Raw genomic sequence first — 25,116 nt, forward strand, 5'->3', positions numbered from 1 at the left:
CAAGATCATTCCATTCATGTCGGCTATGTGCCTGTGCTATAGTATCTATACTTGCAAGACAGCTATCATTCATAACTCAAAGTGTAAGATAAGACGCAGGATCTTAAAACGGGAGCGATACAAAACCTGTCTATCCTATACTGACGAGTCAAGGTGACATTCTTGCTGGGTCTGTATGTCCTTTCATGTGCTTTGCGTGGTTTTCGCAGTCTCCCCCATAATCCATCGGAAAAAGACAGGATGTTGATGGCATTGCAAGTCGTGCCAGAGCAAGGTGTACCGGAACATAGACAGGTTTCGACAACATGATAAGTGTTTCAAGGTTTCGGGCAGTCGCCTTAACCTCATTTATAGAAGACAGCTGTGGAAAAAGTCCGTAGGGTCCACTGAGAAGCACCCAGCGATAAGGGTACAAGTAAACATAGCCATTATATGTTGGTAAAATATGTGAAGCGGTTTGGTGGTGGTCTTACCCATATAGGAATGAAAAGTGTTGCTGTGCTCAAAATGTTCTCTATGACAGAATATACAAGAATATCTAACCAAATGTAAGCTAACCCCTGTCTACAATGTCTAGATTCAAACCGCGCGGGGTACGACATATCTGACGTGCATCATCAGGCACAGTTGTCCAAATGACCTGACTGACTTCCCTACCAACCTGTTCGATCGCATCCATCGCCCAAAGTACATCAAGATGCTCATATTCTTCAATGATTTTCGAATGAACGAGACTCACATGGGGCTCACGACCGCTTTGGAAGCGATCCAGAAGCCGGCGACCATCAACAAGAGCATCGGAGCCTCCGATCCAGAATGCAAATGGGGGTGTTCTCGGGCCATACCATGGGCTCGGAGCCGAAGTTCCTAAACAAGCGTCTGCGGGATCGTCACCGTGATCAGAAACGGGGTCTCGCATGTGCGGGCCCGCGTTTGTCTCTTGGAGGAGCTCGTTGTCAGTGGACAAAATACATTTATGTTTTGCAAAGCTGTCGCTTCCCAGCCACCAGCGCATTGACTCGGCGCTGACATATACAGGAGCGAATTGAAACATTCGATGGCGCAGGTCACGCTCCCAACGCGTGTCTGACCAGTCGAACAAAGAGGAGAACACCCAATATGCTAAAGTTCCATATATCCTAGGCGGGAGTAGACGCCGAGCGGTCATCATGGAGGGAATGAAAGAGTGGATACCGAAGATTACTCGGAACATCGCGGGAGAGAGAAGGCTCATAAACCGAAAATACGATCTGCTCACAAGTGGGCCGGCATACGCAGCCGGTGCAAGCGCGCAGAAAACCGAGATGTATTCACCCAGCTCAGGACGATGTTCCTTGGCTAGAGCAACGAATGTCTGCGTAGTTCCTTGGGAGTGACACACGAGACCTAGCTTTTTGAAGCCAGTCTCGTAGAGAACACGTGATGTGAGTGCTGCCAGGTCCAGGGTCCCGAGGTGCCGAATGTCCCAAGACCACATACGCGGATCATCGGTCGACAAAATAGTGTGCTCGGGTTGTGATCCACAGCGGTTATTCCCTAGCCAAACATCATACCCTGACTTGCAGAGATAAAATGCCAGACTATCCTCGTCGTTGGTACAGAATGCACCAGCGCTTTGCAGCAATCCATGGACCAGGAGAACAGGATACCGACGGTTAGATTGACGAGATGTATTCGGCATTCTTGACTTGGTGAAAACATCAGGTCCACGCTCACGCCGTTCTTCTGGTGACAATGCCTCATACTCCCGGGGGTTGTACACGTGCCACAGGGTGATAATGAAACCGTCCTCTGTCTGAACACGAAATGTTTCCACGTCGAGACCAACTCGGCGGGCATAGTATGCGACGTCACCAACCACAGGATCCTTGCCTCCTTCCAATGATGGGAATTCTTGGCATTCGTCGGACCCATGTTCCTCGTCCATATCCCTCTTCTGTTGGCGCAGAGCCCATCTCCGGTCAGCATTGGCCCGGGCCTTCCTACGCGCCTGTTCCTCTGTATAGAACGATCTCCTCGTGTCTGGGTTGTGACCACTGCATCGCAGACGAGTTTCCGAAATTGCGACTCCGGCTGTGTGAACCAGGGCCCCGACAAATATGACTGTCAAAAAGCACAGTGACAGAAAGAACGAGGCAGCAATGAACGCATAGTACTGGACCCTGCGCAATACAGACGGTGGGCCATACGACGGCATCGGTGGGAAAAGCGGGTGTTCTGCAGTCAGGAAATGAAGGCCGGACGAAGGTTGTTTTTCTCTAAACGATGATGTGCCAGAGAAGTTCACGGTCGCCGCAGCCTTACTGTCGCTGACCATCATCCCCACGTTCCCTTTCTTCTCCGGTTGTGTTCGGTCATATTGAACGTCTCGGATGGCTGCGCCGGCGTGACTCGTCTCCGCACGTGCCGTCGATATAAGGGGTTCGAGCGGAATCGTTGTGACCGACATTGTCATAAGCTTCACTCGTCATCCGGGAGCCAAAGTGGACATTGTGGTCTATATTTCTGAACTCCGGGAATGGCGAGTAGAGGACGCTGTACAAAAAGTCCTAAAACATCATCAAGTAGCACTGTGGATTACTGCCGCGGCCATGCATGCCAAGGTTTAGTTATGCCACGTGACTCATCAGGGCCAGGCATGTGACTGTGGATCCGGTGACCAATCGGAGATCCCATGCTCCTGCGCTATAAATAGAATGGCGATGTCGACCGTGTGTGATATGGAATACATATTGAAGTTGCTCTGAATTTTATAAATGAGGACGGTCTTATCTTATCTTATCTTAAATATTTATGTCTAAATCGAAACAACACAAAGGGTATCAAACGCGTCAGGCCTCGACAGCTCTTCCACTGCCCTCTGCTGCCATTGCTTCTCTTTCATCAAGCGTAAACTCACTCTTGGCTTCTCGGATTCGCACGAAAAAGGCAACAATAAGCATACCTAGGATTGCTAGTCCGGTTTGGTACCAAAACACAGCCTTGAAGCTGTCGACGGTACCCAACTCGGAAGTCTGGGTATGAACAATGTCTGCGAAACCAAGCATCACGGCGATTCCCATGTGCAAAGTGCAGTTGATCAATGCACCAGCTAATCCTTGCCTTGATTTTGGAAGGTTTGTCGTAATGAAGACATTGGCCAGATTGAAGCTGATGTCAATGCCGACTGTGCCGCATATCATCGCGGGGAATACGAAAGCCCAGTAATTTCCGCCAATAGGGATGACGGCGAAAAACAGTCCAGAACCCACGTAGCCGAGACATGATATTAACATCAATATCGTTCCTGGGACTCTGTGGAAGATCATTCCTCCTCCGACTGAGAGAATAAGACCGCCAGCTCCCATAGGCACAGCCCATGCCACGATTTGCATTGGGGAAGCACCCATTATATCAGACATGCTGTAGATTTTGTCAGCAAAAGGTCCAGCCTGAGCTAGATAGTCAGGATATAACTCACTAAAGAACGGCATATAGTAAAAATATGCCTAATGTGCCATAAAGGAATAGCAAAGCGATGACCAGAGGCAGCATATACTTGACTCGGAAAACGTCACCAGGAAGCAGAGGGTTCTTCACAACCCATCCTTCCATATACACCATGATTCCGAGGAGAATGAGCCCAAGAACGAGGAACAGGGGGATATATGGCGTTTTCCATCCCTGCGGTGCATAGGAACTGTCCGCAATGGCAAAAACAATGAGCACAGCTGCTGGGACGGAAAGACACGCACCAGGCCAATCCATCTGGATGCCCAGTTTTCTTATCTCGGAATAATCACGCGGAATGGAGAAGAGTGACAGAGCTGATGTGATGGCAGAGAGAATCGCCCCGAAGAAGAAGTACCATCTCCAGGTGAGATATTCACCAGATAGCCCGGAGAAGAAAATTCCCACGAAAAATCCTAGCGCTGCACATGCGCCATAAATACTGAAGACGATGTTCTTTCTGGGTCCCGGTCTGTAGGTGCTGCCAAGAACCATAATTCCCGAAGGAAGAAAAGCAGCCAGAGCAAAGCCCTGCAACGCTCGACAAATAATCAACATCAGCCATGTCTGGGAGACACCACATAGGATGGACGATATCGTGAGCCAAATAGCCCCACCGCTGTAAATGAGATATCCGCCAAACATGTCAGTTAATCTGCCGAAGATAAGGAGCGTCGAGGTGACTACCAGCGATAATGCGGTAGACGGCCATATGGCCGAGGCTTCGGGAAGGTCAAGCTCTTTGATGAGCGTTGGAAGGAGGACATTTGAGCCTGAGATGTAGTATTCCTAGTAAAATGTCAGAATTTTCCCTCGTAGTGTACGACCTTCATCGATGACTTACTGCAAGAATTTGGGACATGAAAATCGAAAGACAGAACGAAATTTCTGACCAAGGGCCAGCGAAGCACTTGGGACGCTCTCTTCCCAATCTCTCCAAATCGATAGTCTCTTGGTTTATCCTGGCCTGTTCCGGGTCATGATGTATGGCCACATTGCTCGGGCCAGGAGCTTCTGGCGCTCCCATGATACTTTGTCAGAAGTGTGTGTGTTTTGCTTAGTGCTGGATTATAAGTGAGCGGTGCGCCATTGTATGCGTGATGAAAAGATTTTTATAACTATAGTGAGTGGCCATTTCTAAGCAATGACGCCCCAACAACTACGGGGTATAGACCGACAGACCCAGTAAAAGTGTATGTTGTACTCGTATCTGATTATTATTGACCGTTTCTAGAAGACTACCATAATTTTTAGCACGAGGGAGACAAGGTGATTTGTGGGTTGGAATGGGTTCTGGGAGGTTAAATCTCCGCGCCAAGACTTCTACTCTGAGCTTCCTTTTTAGGAAGTTGTGAGGAGTGGGGCTGACGAAATCGGAGGCGACGTTGACCCATTGGCCTCATTCAGGGGCTTTTCAGATTGGACATCTCCGGAGTTCGTATGAAAACAAAATATTCAATGCAATGCAATGTCTTGTTGTCAATGCATATTCTCCGAAGATCTTGGGCTCTGTGTAGTACATGTCGCTGCCCAGCCAAGTTCGTTTTAACCTGGTTACTGATATGTTCAGTCACATTGTTGATCCCGGTTTGATGGATCGTAGATTTGCTGGTTTGCTTTCTCTGGTTTCGCTTTTAGACGCGCGACAACAAAAATCAGTTCTCCGCACTGAATGTAATCCCTGTAGTATTACCCTTTCGGCACTCGGCCAGCACAAAGCTTGAATTATTAAGTTTGGCACGTTGAGCTTCTTGTAATAATACATATGTATATATCCAATTTCCATGCATCAGGACCTGGAGGACGCATTATGTCGAGAACATTCGCCGGCTCGGTCAGGCTGATACTATACCAGAAGACGATGCAAGTATACTGAAGGGAGTTAAGAGTCACATATTTGTTTTCCCTAAAAAGACAATTCATGGGGCAGAAACAGAGAGACATTTTGCTATTCCCGGCTTAGGTCTGCTACGCTGTATATATCTACGTCGAGGTCACGAATGTCTATTGATCTTTTCGATCTATCGAGTTCATATCTGTTCCGCATAGCAGAAATCAAGGTCGGCACGAAGTCAAAAGTTGGGATAAGAAAACACGACGATATAAACCCGGGGATGAACACGCAAATACCCTAGACGTCATCAAAACTCTAGGTCTTAATTTCCACCCTAGCTGGAAAGAGTATCTTGCAAATAATATGGCGCAATTCACTAGGTTGCGCAAATCGAAACGAGATAAAGAATTTCACTCCCAGAAACTCAACTCCTGGCAATTTGAGTACACAATGTCGACAGGCTATAAAGACTATTTTATACGACGGTCATTCAAAATTCGGAACCGGACGAGGCTTAGCAACCTTTTCGTACACTGCCATGAACCGCAATAGTGTCTCCTCCTCGTCCGCTCTGGCCACTAGACATAGACCGAACGGCCGGCCATTGTAGCGAAGTTGTCCTATTGGAACTGTGGCGACAGGATACCCTGATTTTATTAGCAACGGCGATTCAAAAGTGTAATTGATGAGTATTACCTGCAGCAGAAGCATGAACACATAACGGGGAGTCTCCCGGAGCTGCCAGAATATTGATTCCTTCCTTGTCAAATAGGTCATCCAGAATAGCTCTCGCGGCCCTGCGAAGGCTCTGTTTCAGTTCATCTATTTGTTCCTTTTCTTCAGTGGCGGCCATTGCCCCTTGTAGATCATTCTGCTCGACGAATGCTGCGTTTTGTTAGTAGCTCTCTCTTCACTGTAAAATCTTAGGAGCGTGTCCTCCTGTCGACCTACGAGCTGGAAGGGCTTTGTCGCTGTTCTTTTCATTGAACTCGACTATATCTGCCACGCTTGTTACAGAGCACTCGTGAAAAGAGCGAATAAATCTAGGGATGCAGAGATTCCTAAAATCCCAATCTAGTGGTGGTTAGTCATCCTAATTTCATATGATACCGGGACTGCAGCGACCTACATGCGATTGGCAATATAGTAGCCGGTAAGACTGAGGGATCCTTGCAATGGATTGGGTATTTCAGAGTACAGCCTCCGCTTCGTAGAGCGGAAACTGTCTCTTCGTACTCGTCTGCCTAAAATCAACTGTTAAAGCTGTGAAAGTTTTAATGAAATGAGAGTGACGTACCATTTGCTCTGCTGTCCCCTCAAGTTGCGTACAAAGGTCTACTGATAAGGTCCAAATATTTGGGTCCAGGAAGCCCACCGAAAGACCTTCCCAGGAACCCAATTTGGGGGAGGTAAACAGGCGACCGAGTAGAATTTCAGAAAGAACGCGAACATCAGCTGCTGACTTTGCCATAGGGCCCGGACTGTCGAAGAATTCCGTCATGGTGTATAACCCAGTAGTATTTTGGGCCCCGATAGTAGACTTGAGTGCATAAAGACCAGCCCGTGTTGACGGGGTCACGATAGAACCTATGGTCTCAGTGGCCATGGCAAGAGGGCTAAATCCGGCGGCTACAGCGACCGCAGAACCAGTGGATGAGCCCCCAGGAGCCTGCTTAGTATCAGTACAAATGAACAACATCTGTAACTTTATGCACTCACCGAGTGGCCAAGTATCTTCTCATTATCTTCTATCTTTCCAACATACGGCGACAGAGTTTGACCGCCGTGAGCAGACCAACCGGGCATCATCATGGTCATTTTCATGCCAGCGAATTCCTAGAACAATGGTCAATCCAATAACATCCCCTAAAAAACCAAACGTCCACTCACAGTCATATTAGCCTTTCCCAAGATAATCATGCCAGCGTCAATCAGCCGCTGAGTGATAGCTCCGTTCTTTGACGCCTTGGCTCCAATAAACGCATATGATCCAGCTGTGGTGCTCATGCCCAGCTCCGACGCTGTGACAAAGCTGTCTTTCAAAATTATGGGAATTCCATGAAATGGGCCCCGGATTTGCCCTTTCTGGCGCTCCTCATCCCGAGCCCTGGCGATCTCGAGGACCTGGTCCCGCGGGGCAGGCGATATCAGTGCATTGAGGGTAGACTCATAGCGATGGATTTGCGCCCAGTAATCTTCCACAATATGAGCACTCGTGGTCTTTTTCTCTTCGAGTAGCTGCTGCAGGTCAACCGCGTTGGCCGTGAGAACGTTGACGATCATTTCTGCACTGAAGGTTGGAATTTGGGCGAGTAGCTAGGGGGAAATTTGAAATTAGTGCAGTAAAATGCGTTTTAGTGCAGTGCTAGCACGTGCTTAAAACCTGGATCTTGCTGCCTGGTCTCCCAGTATCCATTCTCATGGCCCAAGAGTACGGGTTCTAAAGTTCCTGGTGTACTCTTAAAGAAACCGCATTTGAGATGTTGAGCATTGAGATAGAATCCCAAATAACTAGTTACTCAAACCTTACTACCCACTTCCAACTGCTTATTTTTTCAATGTCGACCGAGACATAAACTTGACTTCCATAACTCAAGATATCGCTAGTTAACTATACAACATACAACATAATGTAGAGATCATATTCCTACACAAAACGGTAGACTGGGGAACCTCAACGAGTCCCCTTTTCAAATCCCTATCATTAATGAGTAAGGTGACATGAAACAACCAATTTAAATGCCACAAATTCCGAGGTCAGATAGTAAGCTCATTGAGGGGTGAGTTCCCCTTCTGGGAATCTTCGGTGACGATCAATGTAACATCCCTCGCAACCTCATTTGGACAATCTAGAGCAATCATAAGTCAACGTGGGAGTTCTCAAAGTGTTCACAAACCGCGAGAGGCGCTATATAGGCAATAATGATAACCACAAGATGGGCAGTTCAAACAGCCTATAATCAAAATGAAATTCTCCCCACAATTTCTTCTCCCATTCTTCCTCGCTCTTGCGCCTTCAACTTCAGCTGCTTCCCCAAGCGATCTTCAGGCGCAAATTGGTCACCATGTCATCTTCTCTTATCCCGGCCTTGAGCCACCAGCCCATCTCCTCGACCTGATCAAGGAAGGCAAAGTCGGCGGTATCATTCTGTTCGGCGAAAATGCCGGTGATAACCTCACAACCACAATCGATAACTTCCAAGAGACTTATAAGCAAAGTCCGTACTATTCAGGCAGTCCTCTGTTCATCATGACAGACCAAGAAGGCGGAAAAGTGCGTCGATTGGCCGGCGGACCAGTAGAGAGCGCTAAGCAAGTCGGCCAGGCCGCCGATCCGGAAGCAGCAGCGACACAAATGGGCAAAGATGCCGCAAGCACCCTAAAGGAATTCAAAAACAACTTCAATCTGGCACCTATGTTGGATGTTTATCGCGAACCCGGAGACTTCGCCGATGCCTCCCAGCGCTCTTTCAGCAACTCATCCCGCGTCGTCGGAACATGCGGGTCTGCATTCATCAGCGCGCAACAATCAGCCGGTATCGTCGCATCTGCCAAGCACTTCCCTGGCCTTGGTGCAGCAGGCGCAGGCGAGAATACGGATCTACAACCCGTCACTATTGACTTGACTCTCGAAGAGCTGCGCAAGGTGGATATGGCACCGTATACCAAGGCCATTGCGGCAGGTGTGGACGTGGTCATGACTTCGTGGGCTATCTATCCCGCTTTGGACCCGACCTATCCCTCTGGTCTGAGCAAGACTATTATCCAAAATGAGTTGCGGGATAGACTTGGCTTCAAAGGTGTCACTATTACCGATGCGATTGAGGCGGGAGCGTTAGAGGCGTTTGGCGATCAGGCTGCTCGTGGTTTGTTGGCTGCGCAGGCTGGTGTTGATATCTTGCTTGCAGCTAAGAAGGATGTCACGCAGGGGGAAGATATATTTAATTCTCTACTTGCTGCGTTGGGAGATGGGTCGTTGGACCCGGTGTCATTTGCTGCTGCGACCCAGAGAATTTTGGAAGTTCGGAAGAAGCTTGCTTAAATATATAACAGTTTGTATACTATATAGACCGAAGCTATATTAACCAGGTTGCATTACATATAACAAAGAGGTACTGCGTGTTTCGGTGAAGTCCCAAAGTAACTTCAAGAATAGTCATCCAATTTTCACACTATACATAAGGCTTTAAAATCGCTATCAACCTATGCGGGCAGATCTTAACCTATCCATATCAGAGACCGTGGACTTTATTCTCAAGTAACGCCAATCCTGCCTACAGGTTATATGGCTAGCTGTAGTAATAACTAGTTAGCTATTGTTGAACAATCACCCCATGCATGCATGTTTGCTATTTGCTTGTTTGCTACAGAAAACGTTTATAAGAATAGGGGATTGATAGAGGGACACCCCTTTGGATACTGGGACACTTCCTGCCTGAAAATTAAGGTATTAATACTACCGATTTCCTAATCTGGTACCGCTTTTACCTCGATAGCTACAACCTTACTCACCGCCTTCCAATTTTTACACCGCCTTCGTGCCAAACTACCCCTAACACTATAGGACGACAGTATATAGTTACCTGCAATTTGTATGTAAACACCATATAAAATTAAGTCGCTTTTGTCATATAGATTAGATCAAACAAATTAATCTTCTAATTCTGGTTTACATACATTATCTTCCATTGCTGGGAACCTTCTAAGCATCTAGGCTAGTACCTAGGCCACCACATAGCAACCGCAGTCTTCCTGGATGCGCTAACCCAAGATACTTCTGTATACCGAGATCCTTCGTCATAGGAGGAGAACCGGGGCCGCGGGCGTGGGCGTGGACGTGGGCGTTGGACGTGGGCGTTGGACGTGGACGGGCCCGACGGGGTAGTGGACGGGGAACCGGCAATGGTGAAGCCGGCAGTGGTCGAGGACGTGGACGTGGAGCAAAGCGCGCGCGGAAGGATTAAGAAGCAGGACACTCAATTTGTAGAGTAAATCGATAGAAACCAATGATATGTACGGTTTTTTCTAATCAAAATGGTGCATTTTTTACTATGTAAACCAGAATTACTATGGTATAGTATACGAGACCGAGGAACGGGGAGGGACGCGATACTCTATCATAACATTGGTACTCGAGACGCGAGACATGCTCTATATTTGAAATAACAAAACAAATATTTACAAGGGGTAGAGGGTAATCATAAGTATCCATAATAATTGTCTTCTCTAAGAGCCACTAGCATAGGTAATAAGTAATAAAAATACTTAAAAAGATCCTCGAGGGTGACCGAAGTCTCCCATCAAAGAATCAAATTCGACTCGAGGGCTCAAGAGCCAAGGAGTTGAGGCAGGAAAGTTTCAAAAATTCCCAAGCGTGCGATTAAGCTCACTTGAAGTAGTCATTTTGGTAGTTTTCAACTAGCAAAAACACGATCTCGGATGTCTCCTCACTGATACGTGTAAAACCCGTGCACTAGGATGGAGAAGAAAAAAAAAGAAGAGGAATTCGAGGGGGAAAGAAGGGGGTATTTATATTTCTTGATGGGGTCCAACGCGCGCTGGATCGAATCTTCTGGAATAGTCCGGTTTTCAGTGGAAGAGTCCGGCTTTCATCGATTCGGAGACTCTGGAATCGTCCTCCGGATTATTATTAATCCGAAGTATGGAGTTTAGGTTTGAGAAGAACAAAAAGCAAAAATTATCATGATAAGAGTGGGATTCGAACCCACGCCTCTTGCGAGACCAGGAAACTATTGCTAGTTGTGGAGTCAAGGTATACCTTAACCTGGCGCCTTAGACCAACTCGGCCATCTTACCAGAGAAGATGAAGTGTCAGTGACAATATGGTTAGATAAACGGAAACAAGGCCAAAGACCAACTGGAATGCAATAACTAGTTGTAACTTGTCGTGCTCCTAGATTTCACTAACACAGTGCAGAGTAGATTTAGCTATCATATCAGTGCAAATTTCCTTGACACAATTAATTCATCTACGTAAGGAAAAGTTGGTTTCAAACATGCTTTTTATCCTCTAGCTCTTTCGAATATCTTGATCTTATCGACATAGAAGGAACATCATGATTCAAAGCGCAGGCACTCATATGCCAGCCACTTCATAGAAAAAATTCACACGCAACACCACCCCACCCCGAGGCCACTTTTAGACCCATAAAATGATCAAAAAGCCAAAAAATTGACCGACGCAGGGATCGAACCTGCAATCTCTTGATTCGTAGTCAAGCGCCTTGCCATTGGGCCAGCCGGCCATGCTTATTTTGAAATTAAGACGAAATGTGCACTATAAGCGAAATCTAAGTGGGACCCATTTCTATCCGTCTTCAGCCTCATTGGCGACATACCGTCGTCGCAATGGGTCTATACTTTGTTTTCAAATACATAAGACTAGTCTAGTAGTGATAAATAATGCTTATTTCGCTACTGTTCATACCAGTTTTAGTTTTTATACATATATTTTGATGTCATCATAACTATGCAGAAGCATTATATATATTGCCATCCAACCTGTACGTAATATATCTGCTACCAGCTACTCTAACATATAAATCATCCAATAACATATTTAATGCTGCTTCAAGCCCCCATGCAGTCACATCAACACTATACCAACACCCACAAAAGGGCATTGGGCGTTGAGAGATCATTAGTCAACATTGGAAGTTACGCGGATGAACCAGCGTCGGATGGAAAGTGGAATAGTACGGAGTAGGAAAAAGTAGGTCAGTTTTACATAGAACACTACCACGGAGTACAGTGGATATTCTCGTTCTCATCCAGTAATCAATCTTGTAGCCCACATGGGTTCCCAATAGTGTCAAGTAGCTTGCGTGACTAGTTTAGCGACAGAAGCATGAGAGGCATCACACCCTAGCGTATATATGACTGCTGCTGCAATACCACGTAGCAACCCCAAGAAATCGTATAAATATAGTGCTGGGAAACAAGCACAGTACTTGCTGGGATGTACAAAATAGACAGATGCCGTTGTGGTGTGAAACATATATAGCTATGTGAGTACTTCGAAGGTTGCATCTAACAAGACAAAGCACTGCTTCATTTGGCCCCCACTGTTCTGGGATCCATATTATGGGGGAAAAAGTCACAGACAATGTGTGTGTGGCAATATAATAGCGCTAAAGTTACTAGGCTATAGTTAGTTAGAGAAAACTACGAGTTAGGGCTTTCACACTGTGCGATATCCTGGTATCAATGTTTATTAATAGCCTAGCGAATAAGCGGGTATTGTTGAGAGAACAAAGGAGTGAAAGCACACCTACGGAGAACATACCTATAACATCCGTAGTGCAGCTGTAGTGCAGCTGTAGTGATCAGTCCCACAGGAGCCAGTTGGTTTCATAATAATTTCGGGTTGGTAGGATACCCCATGCAGCTCTCCCAAAGGGTTATTTTGCAGGGGTTCTCAAAGTAGATACAACCACATGCAGTCAGGATCAATGGATAGAAAATAATGGACTCATGGATTGGTTCAGAGGCCACTACAAAATAATGAAGGTCCGATCCAATGGGGAGATTTCCCATAAGGCTAGGTCGATCTTGAGCACGGGAGGTGGGCCCCGGAGGTCTCTCGAGAATCAAAGCTCCAAAGACAAGAAATAAGGAATAAGGCAAAAATTGGCTATAAATCAAAGTCAATCCCTGTTTCTTTTTAGTACTTTTTATATGAAACTGACTGTTTAAATAACAAAGTCCTAAGTCCTAACAAAAGTCCAAAGTGGCTGAAAGAGAGACCAAGTCTCGCCACCACGGACTAGACCGGAGGTTGTTCCGCCCTAGCCCCATTTTGAGCTCCACTGCGTCAACGGGCATTGATTTTAATCTCGTCGCTTTCATTTTTCGTCCTTTGAACCCCTCCTCTTCTTGTCTAACTCTCTGTCATTCACTTTTTCTTTTCCTATTTCCATTACAGATTCTCTCTGTATTCTATTCTGATTAGACGCTCTTCCCCTTTATTCCGTGGAGCTCTCAACGAGCGCGCCGCAACAAGCTACCATCATGGGGCTATCCAAAACGAACAGGATGTTGATCCTGCTGGTCATCGATATAGCATTTTTCTTGCTTGAATTAATCACTGGTTTGTGTCTTGACAGCTTGATCGTATGCGACCGGGTTCTGACAGTGATTTCCTAGGTTATGCCGTCCACTCCCTTGCCCTTGTCGCCGATTCCTTCCACATGGTACGCTACCATCTACGATCTTACTCCCTGGCTAAAGTTAACCCGAATAGTTGAATGATGTCTTGTCCTTGTGTGTCGGATTATGGGCAGTCAAGGTTGCAAACCGGGAGACCACCTCCAACACGTACACCTATGGCGTAAGTCGATTACCAACACCAGCCCGGACGATCTGACAATTGGATTTCTTTCTATACAGTGGCAACGAGCGGAGACACTTGGTGCCTTGGTCAATGGCGTGTTCCTAGTCGCCCTGTGCATGTCGATTTTCCTGGAGGCAACTCAACGATTGTTCGAACCCCAGGAAGTGCAAAACCCCCGATTCGTTTGCATTGTTGGCTGCTTCGGCCTAGCTTCCAATCTCATTGGATTGGCGCTATTCCATGACCACTCCCACGGACCCGGCGGCGGTCACGACCATGGTCATGGTCACGATGAGCATGACCATGACATCGAGGCCGGTGAACATGATCACGATCACACACCGATCGCCGACCAGAGTGAGAACATCCCGGGAGCTACCGCTGGCTTTGGCAGACCCGCAAGCGTGCCTCAAAACTCTCTCACACACTCTGTCACCGAACCGTCCCGGAAACAACGCGACACCCAGACTCGCGGCCCAAGGAGATACAGCACGGGACGCGGATTCGTGAGCCCCGACGATATTCCCGTACTTCCCGAGAGACTGAGACAAGGTATTATCGCTGCCAGCCAATACCGGAATGAACAATCATCGGATTCGGAGAATGGCCATGATGAGGATGAGATCCCAACTGAGCGTTCAGGTCTTCTGAGCCACCGTGATCGTGCCACCAACTACACCGATGAGGAGGGAGCTCCAGTCAAAGTCCACGACCACCGCGATGAAGATGTCCACAAATCTCACAACCATGCTCAGCCCAAGCCGAAGGACCAAAAGAAGGGTCACAATCACGACCTCAACATGCGTGGTGTCTTCCTCCATGTTATGGGAGACGCCCTCGGAAACATTGGTGTGATCGTTTCCGCACTTGTTATCTGGTTGACGGACTACGAATGGCGCTACTACGTTGACCCGGGAATTTCCCTCGTTATCACACTGATCATTCTTGCATCCGCCATTCCGTTGTGCAAGGCTGCCTCGCGTATCCTTCTCCAGGCCGTACCGCCCGGTATGAGCATTGATCATATTAAGGAGGACATTGAGGGTCTTCCTGGTGTCATTGGTTCGCACCACCTGCACGTTTGGCAACTCAGTGACACCAAGATCGTGGCTTCAATTCATCTCCAAGTCGACACCGAAATCAAGGGCGAAGGGTCGGAGAGGTACATGCGCCTGGCCAGACAGGTGAGACGCTGTCTCCATGCCTACGGTATTCACTCCTCGACTATCCAACCCGAATTTGCACCGGAAAGTGACACCGAAGACAATGGACAAGCATCGTCCTCTCGGGACACCGATGACCACGTTCCCAGTCGGGCAGGCAGTCTTCGGGAGGGTGACCCTCAAGCATGCCTTCTAGAATGTGACACAAACTGTGCCCGAGGAGGCCAGTGTTGCCCTAAAAAGTTAACTTGATTCCCTGACGTGGTGACTTTTCACGCACCTTCGTTCCTCATTTGGTACCATGACCCCCAAACATCTCACCCCTACGGTTTTCCTATTCAGATACCCTATCCTTTATCCTCACCACCTTTGTTTGGGTTCATAAAGTCTTGCACCACTAATGCCCCATATTAAATGTCTGGTTTTCTTAGAAGTGGTAGTTCTCCCTTGGGCCAATCATTTTTGGGAAATGCATGGCAATGCTTTGCCATGCAATAGCATCATCCTATTTGCGGACATGGACCCGCTGTATTCTTTGGACCGCATTTTTTATGTACTTCTATTTTTCTCTAATTCAATGCCTACGAATCAGCCTCGGAAATGTACTCCATATGTATATACATACGAAGTATAATATAATAAAAGCGACTTAATTTTGTCAGATATACTCTCGCATGTCTAACAACAATACACCGCGGCGTTGGGTGCGGGATGCTCATGGCATGTGGTCGCCTCGTCTCTATTTCTACACCTTTCATTGCAACGTTCGGGGGCATTACTTATGGTGTGCCATCAATTTTCCCTGTTCATTGGGAAGCTTCCGTAAATACATGGATTACATAGTTGTAATTGTGCGATAGTTAACTAACTATGTAGACAATTACATTGTGAACAATATGTCAATGGTCTACACGTGACCGCCCCATGTCTGGCGATCGACACATCTCGACCCGAAGCTTAAAACAATTGCCTGTTCTGCAAATCCCCCTGTCTTGAACTTGAACACCATGTTATGAACTTTTTTCTTTTTTTTTTTCCCCTTTGATTCCTCACCATTCATTCTTTTTAGTTCGTTACAGTATGCCCAGAGCATGACCAGTCATTCCTTTCTTTGAACATCAGCCCCGTCTAGTCCGGGGTCGAGCCACTCTGTCACGTAATTTAGCCTTGCTGTCAAGCTAAGCCAAACATGACATTCGCCTACCCACGAAATACGGGCGCTTATTCCCTTCCCTCCTTCAACCAACATCAGTCGTCGAGACCACAAAATATATTCAGTCGCGTGTGGGACTCCATCCCCCAGCGGCAAAACAATGGCTTCCCGGTAGTGTCAGTGGGGGAATTGGCAGACATCGGGAGAGTGAGGGGATTAAGACAACGGCAGTCAGCATTGTCAAGCGTATCTTTACGATACCAAATGCTATTATTTTGCTGTGGATGTTCGCAATTCGGTGGGGTGAACGGACAGTATTTCAGGACAGCATCAACAAATGCCTTTGGGACAGCTGGGAGGAATGGGTAAGTTGACAGTGGCGCACCTGCCGCAATCTAGTTTACTTGCCTTGGCTGGTGCTAACAGTTCAATGTATCTAGCCTCACGATGCCACACCGCACCATATTGCCTTTATCGCCGACCCCCAACTCGTTGATCCCCACACTTACCCCGGTCGACCATGGCCTATGTCGACTTTGACGGTTAAATATACCGACCAATATATCCGACGGTCATTTTCCTTGATACAAGATCACCTCGAGCCGGACTCAGTGCTGTTTCTTGGGGACCTTTTCGATGGTGGCAGAGAATGGGCCACGGCTACAAGCAGCAGCCCCGAAGCGCGGTGGAAGAAGTATACAGACTCCTTTTGGAAGAAGGAATACGGGCGATTTATTAAAATATTCATGGACCCGTGGGAAAAACTAGTGAAGCCATCTGTCGATGGACGAGGGCGCAGAATGATTGCTAGTCTACCTGGCAATCATGATGTTGGGTTCGGTAACGGCATCCAGGAACCCATCCGCAATCGCTTCGAGTCCTTTTTTGGAAACCCCAACCGCGTCGATGTTATTGGGAATCATACTTTTGTTTCAGTGGACACTCCCTCACTGAGCGCAATGGACCAGCCCGATCCATTGACGGGCAGCTCTCCAACAGCCAGCGATCAAAACCGCCCCATGCGCCCGATCTGGAAAGACGCAGATGACTTCCTGGATAAGATGGCCATCCACAAGGCGAAAGCGGAGACGGACGAGCTGCGAATGCTGCAAAACCAGACTGAGGGGCATACTATATTCGATTACCGTATTGTTGACGCTGTCGAGCCCGCCATCCATCAAAAGCCTCAGCCAGCAGGTGTCGGCTTTCCTACTATTATCCTCACACACGTCCCTCTCTACCGCAAGCCAGCTACTCCATGTGGTCCTCTCCGCGAACGCTACCCGCCCTCTTCATTAGACGAGGAACTGGCTGAGGACGAGCCTAACTCTCTGAGAATTGCCGGAGGCTACCAGTACCAGAATGTCCTGACGCAGACCATTTCCACCGAATTGGTTTCCAAGGCAGGACCCAACGTCGTCCAGGTGTATTCCGGCGACGACCACGACTACTGTGAAGTGTCCCATCGGGAATTCAACGGCTCGCCCAACGAAATCACAGTCAAAAGCATTTCTTGGGCGATGGGAGTCCGCCAACCGGGGTTCGTACTCACCAGTTTGTGGAATCCAATCGACCCCAAGACAGGCAAAGCCACCCAGGACGGATCGCCACCCACTATCCAAAACCACCTCTGTATCCTCCCAGACCAGCTGGGAATCTTCTTCTACTACCTCACCATCGTAGGCCTTAGCGTCTCCATCCTCCTCCTCCGTTCCATCTACCGCATCCTCTACACCCCAGAACCATCATCACCTGACGCCCTTCTTCCCCTCACCGAGCGCCGCTCTCTCCCAGACCACCAGTACCACACCTCCGGTGCGTCCAGCTCCACCCTCTCATCGGCGAATAACTTAGCCAGCCGCAATGGCATGGTGGCCTCCACCCGCTACCCCGGCACTCAATCCCCGCAAGATGCTTACCGGGGCACAGACGATGACTCCGGAGCCGTTTCCTCAAAGGATAAGGCTGCATGGCGACCCGCCTTGGCTACCCACTCCCGATCGACGGCATCCCTCATTGTCCGGGATCTGTACCAATCCGTCAAGTTTGTGGTGCAAGTGGTGCTGACTGTGTATTTCATCCTGATCTGGCGCTGGTAGCTAGTCTGGCTAGTCTATTTTCTTTTTCTTTTCTCCCTTCAGCGAGCATAAACATAATAGACAAGCATTTTGCCGGAACGTGCCTAAATGGCGTAGTCCTAGTTTCTGATTGATCGTGTGATCTATTGCCAGCACTAACCTCGTCCTCGTGATACATAAAAATAGAGAGAAAAAGGTAGAATGAGCTAACTAGCTAACTACTACTAGTTAGAGCTCTGAGGGTTACATCAGCTCCCTAACTGCGTCACTTCTCGGCTAAACCCACCAGCATCGACTGGCACATGCTTCTTCCTCGGGCCTGACACCGATCTGGCTACCTACAGACCACCCGTGTCTCCGACAATTCCCCGTAAGCAACCAAGGTCGGGATAGCGTCGGGTAATCTGTCCAATCCGCGACTCGGGAAAAATGGCGCAATGCACGGGACAAGCCATTTTGTTTGGTTTTTACCCGGCCATTTTAGCAATTTGGACCCTTGCAGGTCCTCGGAAGGGTCAAACTTCGGAACGGGGAAATTAACCATTTCATACTTTTTCTTTTCCCTTCCCGATTCGGCTCCGGTGAACACCGACCAATTCATCAACATGTTCGGTTATTGGTCCTGTAAATCTCGGGCCTTGACTCCGTACAGGTCTGGGGAAATTTTGGATCTGGGGTGAACCGTGAGGGGGAAAAGATGGGGGAAACTTATTCGTGAAGTTGAATTAGTTTACAGTATCCTACTCCTACTACAATTAAACATGAAACAACATATACAATATAATACACTTTGCAACTACCTAGGTATACCCAAGACCAACCCAATTACAATCCCCGTGAAATCGCGGAATTATGTAAGATAAATTTCCAAGGTCGTTTACCTTTTCCCTGATGCGGGACACCGATACCGATCGGCATTAGCCCAACCCGACTCCCCTGTTTTCGGCCTGTCCTGTCATGTGGTATGTAAAAACCTATTTCCGTCCCATATTCTTTTAAGACATGTTTGTAAACATCGGAATAGTTAGCCGAAATCTATACAAACCACTGCAATACTGTGTACATTCTACATTCTCAATGTGTATTTTCGCCGATCCTACTCATACTACGCAAGGAAAGTGCAAACCAAGCGTAATGTAAGGTTCAGGGCGCAGATAAAAAAAAAATAAAAAAAATACCTTGTACTCGTTTGGCGTCGAGCTAATTCCAGTGTTGGGCCAATGACCAGCCCGGTAGGAGTCCGGGGGCTGAGTCCACTCAGCTGCCATTGGCTTCTCCACCTTCGGTCGAAACTCTATCCCCAGGCCTAAAACATCCATGGATCCAAAAATACGTGGGAATGGGGAAAATACTGGCAATACTATTCTGGGATTGGACAGGATGCAGAATTCTTTTTTTCCCCTTGGGCTGTCCAGGTGGTTCCACCCCGTGCTGTTTTCGGAGTTTGTTGATTGCAAATTTCCCCGGGCATGGAAGACCATGTGGTTGAGAATTTGAGAATTTGGGACTGGGGAAGTACAAATAGAAGGGATTGACCTCTAGGTTTTTCTCCTTTTTTCGTTTATACTTTACTTACTCTACCTCTCCGACTTTTCTCTGCTATATCGGTCTGCTCCACCGAGTCCTTTCTATCCTCACACAACACATATACCTCCTGGCTTGAACTTGCTTCTCTCTGATCACATTCACAATGGGCTTCGCTTTGAAGAGGCCAGATGATGCCGTGGGCTCTGCTGCCCCGGCTATCATGATTGGATTGTTCGTTGCATTTGGCGGTGTTCTCTTTGGGTACGTGCCACTTTCCAATTCAATACTCCTATTCCCAAGACAAGTCTAACATCCATCTAGATATGACACAGGTACCATCAGCGGTATCCTCGCCATGAAGAAATGGCGCGAGATGTTTTCAACCGGCTTCATCAACGAGAAGGATCACCTCCCAGATGTCACATCCTCCCAGTCATCCATGATTGTCTCTCTCCTCTCAGCAGGAACTTTCTTCGGTGCCCTCGGCGCCGCCCCTGTCGCTGATACAGTCGGTCGTCGATGGGGAATGATCATTGAGAGTGTCGTCTTCGTCTTCGGAGTCATCCTCCAAACCATCTCAACCTCTATCCCCCTCTTCGTCGCCGGCCGTTTCTTCGCCGGTCTTGGTGTCGGTCTCCTCTCCGCCACAGTCCCCCTCTACCAATCTGAGACTGCACCTAAATGGATCCGTGGTACAATCGTCGGCGCCTACCAACTCGCCATCACAATTGGTCTCCTCCTCGCCGCCATCGTCAACAACGCTACCAAGGACCGTGATGACACCGGCTGCTACCGAATCCCCATTGCCGTCCAATTTGCCTGGGCTATCATCCTAGTCGTTGGCATGCTGGTCCTTCCCGAAACCCCCGTTTCCTGATCAAGCAAGATCGCTACGAAGAGGCTACCAAGGCCCTCGCTCGTCTCCGCCGTATGGACGTGAACGACCCGGCCGTCGTCGCTGAACTCGCCGAGATCCAGGCAAACCACGAATACGAAATGCGTCTTGGAAAGGCCACCTACTTCGAGATCGTCCGTGGATCCATCGGCAAACGTCTCGCAACTGGCTGCGCTGTCCAGGGTCTGCAGCAGCTCGCTGGTGTCAACTTCATTTGTACGTTCTCCTCTCAACTCACTGCTCTTTTCACACACTAACAAAATCCGCAGTCTACTACGGCACAACCTTCTTCCAGAACTCCGGCATCCAAAACTCCTTCGTCATCACCCTGATCACAAGTATCATCAACGTCGTCTCCAGCTTCCCGGGCCTCTACATGGTCGAGAAATGGGGTCGTCGTCCTTTGCTCATGTTTGGTGCTGTCGGAATGTGCGTCTCGCAACTCATCGTCGCAATCGTCGGCACAGCAATCAACTCCGAAGTCTCGAACAAGGTCCTCATCGCCTTCGTTTGCATCTACATCTTCTTCTTCGCCAGTTCCTGGGGCCCCGTTGCCTGGGTCGTCACCGGTGAACTGTTCCCCCTCAAGGCTCGCGCCAAATGTCTCTCCATCACCACCGCCACCAACTGGCTACTCAACTGGGCTATTGCCTACGCTACTCCGTACATGGTGAACAGCGGACCTGGAAATGCCAACCTCCAGTCTAAGGTGTTCTTCATCTGGGGTGGATTCTGCTTTGTCTGTGGTGTGTTTGTTTACACTTGCATTTATGAGACCAAGGGTCTTTCCCTTGAACAGGTTGATGAGCTTTATGCTAAGGTTCCCCGCGCTTGGAACTCTGTTGGCTGGGTTCCTGCCGTCAACTACACTGAGCAGCTTGAGTTTGATGCTGGCGAGAAGAAGATTGAGGATGCTACCCACCTTGAGAGTGTTGGGCCTAAGACTGAGGCTTGATTTTGATGTTGTGGGATGTTTTACGATTTTCTTTTTCTTTGTTTTATAAATACTTGGTATAATTTGAGCGTGGCTCTTTGCTGAGTGGACCATTATTATTGTCATATCTATGACCTTATGCTATGAGCTGGAATATGACTTATTTTCTATATGATTTGCAATTATCTGTTCGTAAACTTTTGACTACAGAATGGTGGATATAGGGAACTATATATTCCTACTGGGTATAGAGAACAAGGCAAACAAGACCTGGAGAGGCCAGATAATATTCTAAAATTACCCCTTTCTGCTTGTTCGGGCGTATTCGGTCAAAACAGGGAATTACGGATCATTACCTGTTTTGCTAAGGTTGTAACTCGGCATCCTTACCATTTCGCCGAATGGGTCTTTATGTACCCTGTGAGCTTTACCTTGCGACCCTACCGCCATCTCATTCACATTTCACCGTCGACTATGGCATATTTTTATAATAACAGCTTATGCAGCAAACTAACTAGTCGCTGTCTCACGCGGGGGATCAACGGGATCGAGTCAATTATTACCCGTGAGACAAAGCTTCTTCCACAGATAGGCCAAAACAAGACGAAATTGGCAGGTTATCATGGTATACGACCCTTTACCCATGGTGCCTCTATTATACTCATACATTATATAGGAGGTTCGCGGATAAATAAAACGAAGCCGAGCTTGCGAATCATGCCACTGGGCGGCTCTGTCACGTATGGCTCTGAGTCTAGTGACGGTAATGGCTATAGGAGAGTTCTTCAACAGAATCTCATGTCAGATGGTTACATTGTGGACATGGTCGGGTCTCGCAAGTCCGGTTCAATGGAGAACAACGACAATGAAGGTTGGCGGGGGTTCAGACTCGAACAAGTTACCAACAAAGCCAAAAGATCAGTTCCTAGGCTGCTGCCTAACCTCTTTACCGTGAATGTTGGATCAAATGATTGCGTCCAGGACTTTGAGATCGAGACTGCTGGAAAGCGAATGAGTGACTTGCTCGAATACCTTTATACGGCGTCTCCTGGCTCAACGGTCATCCTTTCTACTCTCCTTCCAAACTTGGATGGAAAGATTGACTCAAGAGTCCTATGCGTCAACGAGCAATTCTGGGAAATAGCAAAAGCGAGAACGGCCGAAGGAAGAAAAATTATCATCGTGGACATGCATGGCCCTGATGGGCCCCAGATCGGTGACCTGACGGATGGCACACATCCCAATGATGTAGGCTATGCGAAGATGGCAATGATTTGGCGCAGAGGGATTCATGAAGCTGTACATAAAGGCTTCATCCAAGAGCCACTATGATCATGCTGAGATATTGCAATGACAACCAAAGGTATGGCTACTGGAAGATGAATAAGGAAGGATGATTTGTATACTTTGCTATTTATAGCTTAACTGGATTCTTTTCATTTTTTTATGGGGTGAAGGATCCCCCGGTGCAAGGCTAAAATTATTGATGTGAAGTATATATTGACCGCATCCGCCCATAAAAGTGGCCAATTTGCATAACGCAACTTCGGTTACAACTCAACTAAACAATATCCAGCCAACCACTGAACGAAAAACAAACGCCCAGGCCAAAAATCGGTAGAGCGTGGAGGGAGCTATTCTATAAGAAGATGAGCAGGCACCTGCACCTCCAAACCGGTATATGTTGATCGATTATCTACAGCTGGTGCAACAAGGAAATCAAGAAATAAGGCACTTTGGCGGAGTGGCCTAACGCGGTGCCCTGCTATGCATGAAAATGTAAGCTAAGGCATTTCCCTCGGGAGCGTGTGTTCGAATCACACAGGTGTCGCTTGATTTTTTTTTCATTTGCCGTACTATCATTTTTGGCTCTCTCCCCTTTCTTTATGTTGCCTGTCTACCATTATAAAATGTCACTTGTATTGGCAAATTCAATCAAACCACATCATAAGGCCGGTCAGTCCACACACCTTATTAAAATCGAGGGTTGTTGGAGTTCCTGGAGATGCAAACAAATGTTTACAAAATAGTGAGGTGCCAAGTTTATTTTGGGTATATATTAAATTAAGTAAGGCCTCAAAATAAGATTATCCGAGGTATCCGTGCCAAGCGCCCAACACCAGGGGACCTGGTGTTGGTGCGCCCCGGCAAACACAAAATTCCCACCGAACGCAAAATTCTAGAAAATTAAGTATCTTTTGTATGACTTACCAATACAAAAGGTACTTAGGAACTGTGATAACATAACATACTTTTTCTCAGCACTCGAACTAGCTAAAGTAATAGAAGGTATACGAATATATAGTACGAGACTAGCTTAATTAATTTAATAGTAGTATAAGTGCTTTACATCTAATATTGAAGAAGAAGAATAATTTTAGGCTGTATGGGGGAAATAACCAGGTACATTCTCCATTTTAGTATAACTACTTAATATTCCTTACTAAAGTTTGGATAAATAATATAGACTTACTTTACACTATCTATATCTCCTTATATTTGCCCTAACTAGTTCGAGGGCTGAGAAAAAGTGTGTTATGCTAACGGGATACCTAAGTACCTTCTGTATTGGTAAGTCATACACAAGATACTTAATTTTCTAGATTTTGCGTTCGGTGGGAATTTTGTGTTTGCCGGGGCGCACCAACAACCGGAACGGTTGTTGGGCGCCTGGCACGGCTAAAGCTAAATTGTGTAGAAAACAAAAACTAAGCCTATAATGTAACTAAGAAGGGAAAGGAGAAAAAAGGCAGAGAGTAAAAAAAGATTAAATAAAAAAAGAAATCGACACCTGTGTGATTCGAACACACGCTCCCGAAGGAAATGCCTGAGCTTACATTTTCATGCATAGCAGGGCACCGCGTTAGGCCACTCCGCCAAAGTGCCTTGTTGCGTGGTAATTCAACATTACATGTTCTTATATACGAGAGGAGATTATAGGAGTGGCCAGCTCTTGAACTAGAACGCTTGCTCCGCCAACCCAACTCCTCTCTAGAGCACTTATATGAGGCTTTACGCAAGTATGGCCTTATATTTCTCTACCGAATCTGTGGATTCAATATATGCTTTTCTAATCTGGATCTAAAGGATCTTGGTTTAGAGGGCTTAATCCATAATTATGCCGTTGAAACTATGCATCATCTCCTCAAGATTCCTATGCTCGAATTATTTGAACTTCTAGTCTCTTCCACTCCTTACCGCTAGGTCTGAGCTGAAAGGACGGATTACTGTCTGCGAAATCAGGTTCTGTAGAGACCACGACTCCCTCAGCTACCTATAAATCTCTATATAATTCAGCTCCTCGAGGAACTCTGGATTTTGCGTAATAACGGCAATTCATCCTCCTAGTTGCATCACATGCCACATAAGGGGTGGCGACTCCTCCCAGGATTACGATTCCCGCCTCTGATTCTATAAATATATAACCTTGGAATACAAATAATAACGTAATGATATACTATGTTTCTACGTGATAGGATCCCTACAAAGTAAAGTCTTAATTTCACTATCCCTCAATTTAATTGGCCTCTAGCCCAGAGTAGACCTACTATAGAATATCCCGAGGTCCACTCTTCTAAACGGCCTCCACTCTGCCTTCCTCCTTTTGCTGCATCGCGAGGTATTGGCCATTAGGGAAAGCCTAAAACAGAAATAAAAGTACGATAGTAATACCCGTGGATATGTAAACGT

At 47.2% G+C, this 25,116-nt stretch overlaps 8 protein-coding genes across 8 annotated transcripts; 5 read left to right on the forward strand and 3 right to left on the reverse strand.

The window, feature by feature from the left end:
• Nucleotides 1-553: 553 nt before the first annotated feature.
• Nucleotides 554-2,449, reverse strand: N7516_007990 (putative ab-hydrolase associated lipase; the record flags this gene model as incomplete). The annotated part of the gene is made up of 1 exon (XM_057220710.1): nucleotides 554-2,449. One exon carries the CDS (start codon nucleotides 2,447-2,449, stop codon nucleotides 554-556), a length of 1,896 nt encoding a protein of 631 aa, XP_057070982.1.
• Nucleotides 2,450-2,831: 382 nt separating this feature from the next.
• Nucleotides 2,832-4,516, reverse strand: N7516_007991 (putative MFS multidrug transporter; the record flags this gene model as incomplete). The annotated part of the gene is made up of 3 exons (XM_057220711.1): nucleotides 2,832-3,402; nucleotides 3,461-4,278; nucleotides 4,334-4,516. The coding sequence occupies 3 exons, from the start codon at nucleotides 4,514-4,516 to the stop codon at nucleotides 2,832-2,834; spliced, it is 1,572 nt and encodes a 523-aa protein (XP_057070983.1).
• Nucleotides 4,517-5,809: 1,293 nt separating this feature from the next.
• On the reverse strand, nucleotides 5,810-7,606 carry N7516_007992 (Amidase; the record flags this gene model as incomplete). The annotated part of the gene is made up of 7 exons (XM_057220712.1): nucleotides 5,810-5,970; nucleotides 6,020-6,208; nucleotides 6,275-6,397; nucleotides 6,453-6,567; nucleotides 6,621-6,992; nucleotides 7,043-7,159; nucleotides 7,214-7,606. 7 exons carry the CDS (start codon nucleotides 7,604-7,606, stop codon nucleotides 5,810-5,812), a joined length of 1,470 nt encoding a protein of 489 aa, XP_057070984.1.
• A 682-nt stretch (nucleotides 7,607-8,288) lies between these two features.
• Nucleotides 8,289-9,365, forward strand: N7516_007993 (putative glycosyl hydrolase; the record flags this gene model as incomplete). The annotated part of the gene is made up of 1 exon (XM_057220713.1): nucleotides 8,289-9,365. One exon carries the CDS (start codon nucleotides 8,289-8,291, stop codon nucleotides 9,363-9,365), a length of 1,077 nt encoding a protein of 358 aa, XP_057070985.1.
• A 3,989-nt stretch (nucleotides 9,366-13,354) lies between these two features.
• On the forward strand, nucleotides 13,355-15,091 carry N7516_007994 (cation diffusion facilitator family transporter; the record flags this gene model as incomplete). Its single annotated transcript, XM_057220714.1, has 4 exons — nucleotides 13,355-13,433; nucleotides 13,490-13,536; nucleotides 13,587-13,673; nucleotides 13,733-15,091. The coding sequence occupies 4 exons, from the start codon at nucleotides 13,355-13,357 to the stop codon at nucleotides 15,089-15,091; spliced, it is 1,572 nt and encodes a 523-aa protein (XP_057070986.1).
• A 937-nt stretch (nucleotides 15,092-16,028) lies between these two features.
• On the forward strand, nucleotides 16,029-18,091 carry N7516_007995 (putative manganese ion homeostasis (Fr); the record flags this gene model as incomplete). The annotated part of the gene is made up of 3 exons (XM_057220715.1): nucleotides 16,029-16,168; nucleotides 16,228-16,357; nucleotides 16,433-18,091. 3 exons carry the CDS (start codon nucleotides 16,029-16,031, stop codon nucleotides 18,089-18,091), a joined length of 1,929 nt encoding a protein of 642 aa, XP_057070987.1.
• A 1,596-nt stretch (nucleotides 18,092-19,687) lies between these two features.
• Nucleotides 19,688-21,447, forward strand: N7516_007996 (sugar porter family MFS transporter; the record flags this gene model as incomplete). Its single annotated transcript, XM_057220716.1, is given in 4 exon segments — nucleotides 19,688-19,858; nucleotides 19,919-20,465; nucleotides 20,480-20,708; nucleotides 20,762-21,447. The coding sequence occupies 4 exon segments, from the start codon at nucleotides 19,761-19,763 to the stop codon at nucleotides 21,445-21,447; spliced, it is 1,560 nt and encodes a 519-aa protein (XP_057070988.1). The 5' UTR covers nucleotides 19,688-19,760.
• A 696-nt stretch (nucleotides 21,448-22,143) lies between these two features.
• Nucleotides 22,144-22,758, forward strand: N7516_007997 (SGNH/GDSL hydrolase family protein; the record flags this gene model as incomplete). The annotated part of the gene is made up of 1 exon (XM_057220717.1): nucleotides 22,144-22,758. The coding sequence occupies one exon, from the start codon at nucleotides 22,144-22,146 to the stop codon at nucleotides 22,756-22,758; it is 615 nt and encodes a 204-aa protein (XP_057070989.1).
• Between the last annotated feature and the right edge of the window lie 2,358 nt (nucleotides 22,759-25,116).

This window comes from Penicillium verrucosum (assembly GCF_028828655.1).
Source record: "Penicillium verrucosum strain IBT 35672 chromosome Unknown utg000003l_segment0_segment0, whole genome shotgun sequence".
Classification (NCBI taxonomy): Eukaryota; Fungi; Ascomycota; class Eurotiomycetes; order Eurotiales; family Aspergillaceae; genus Penicillium; species Penicillium verrucosum.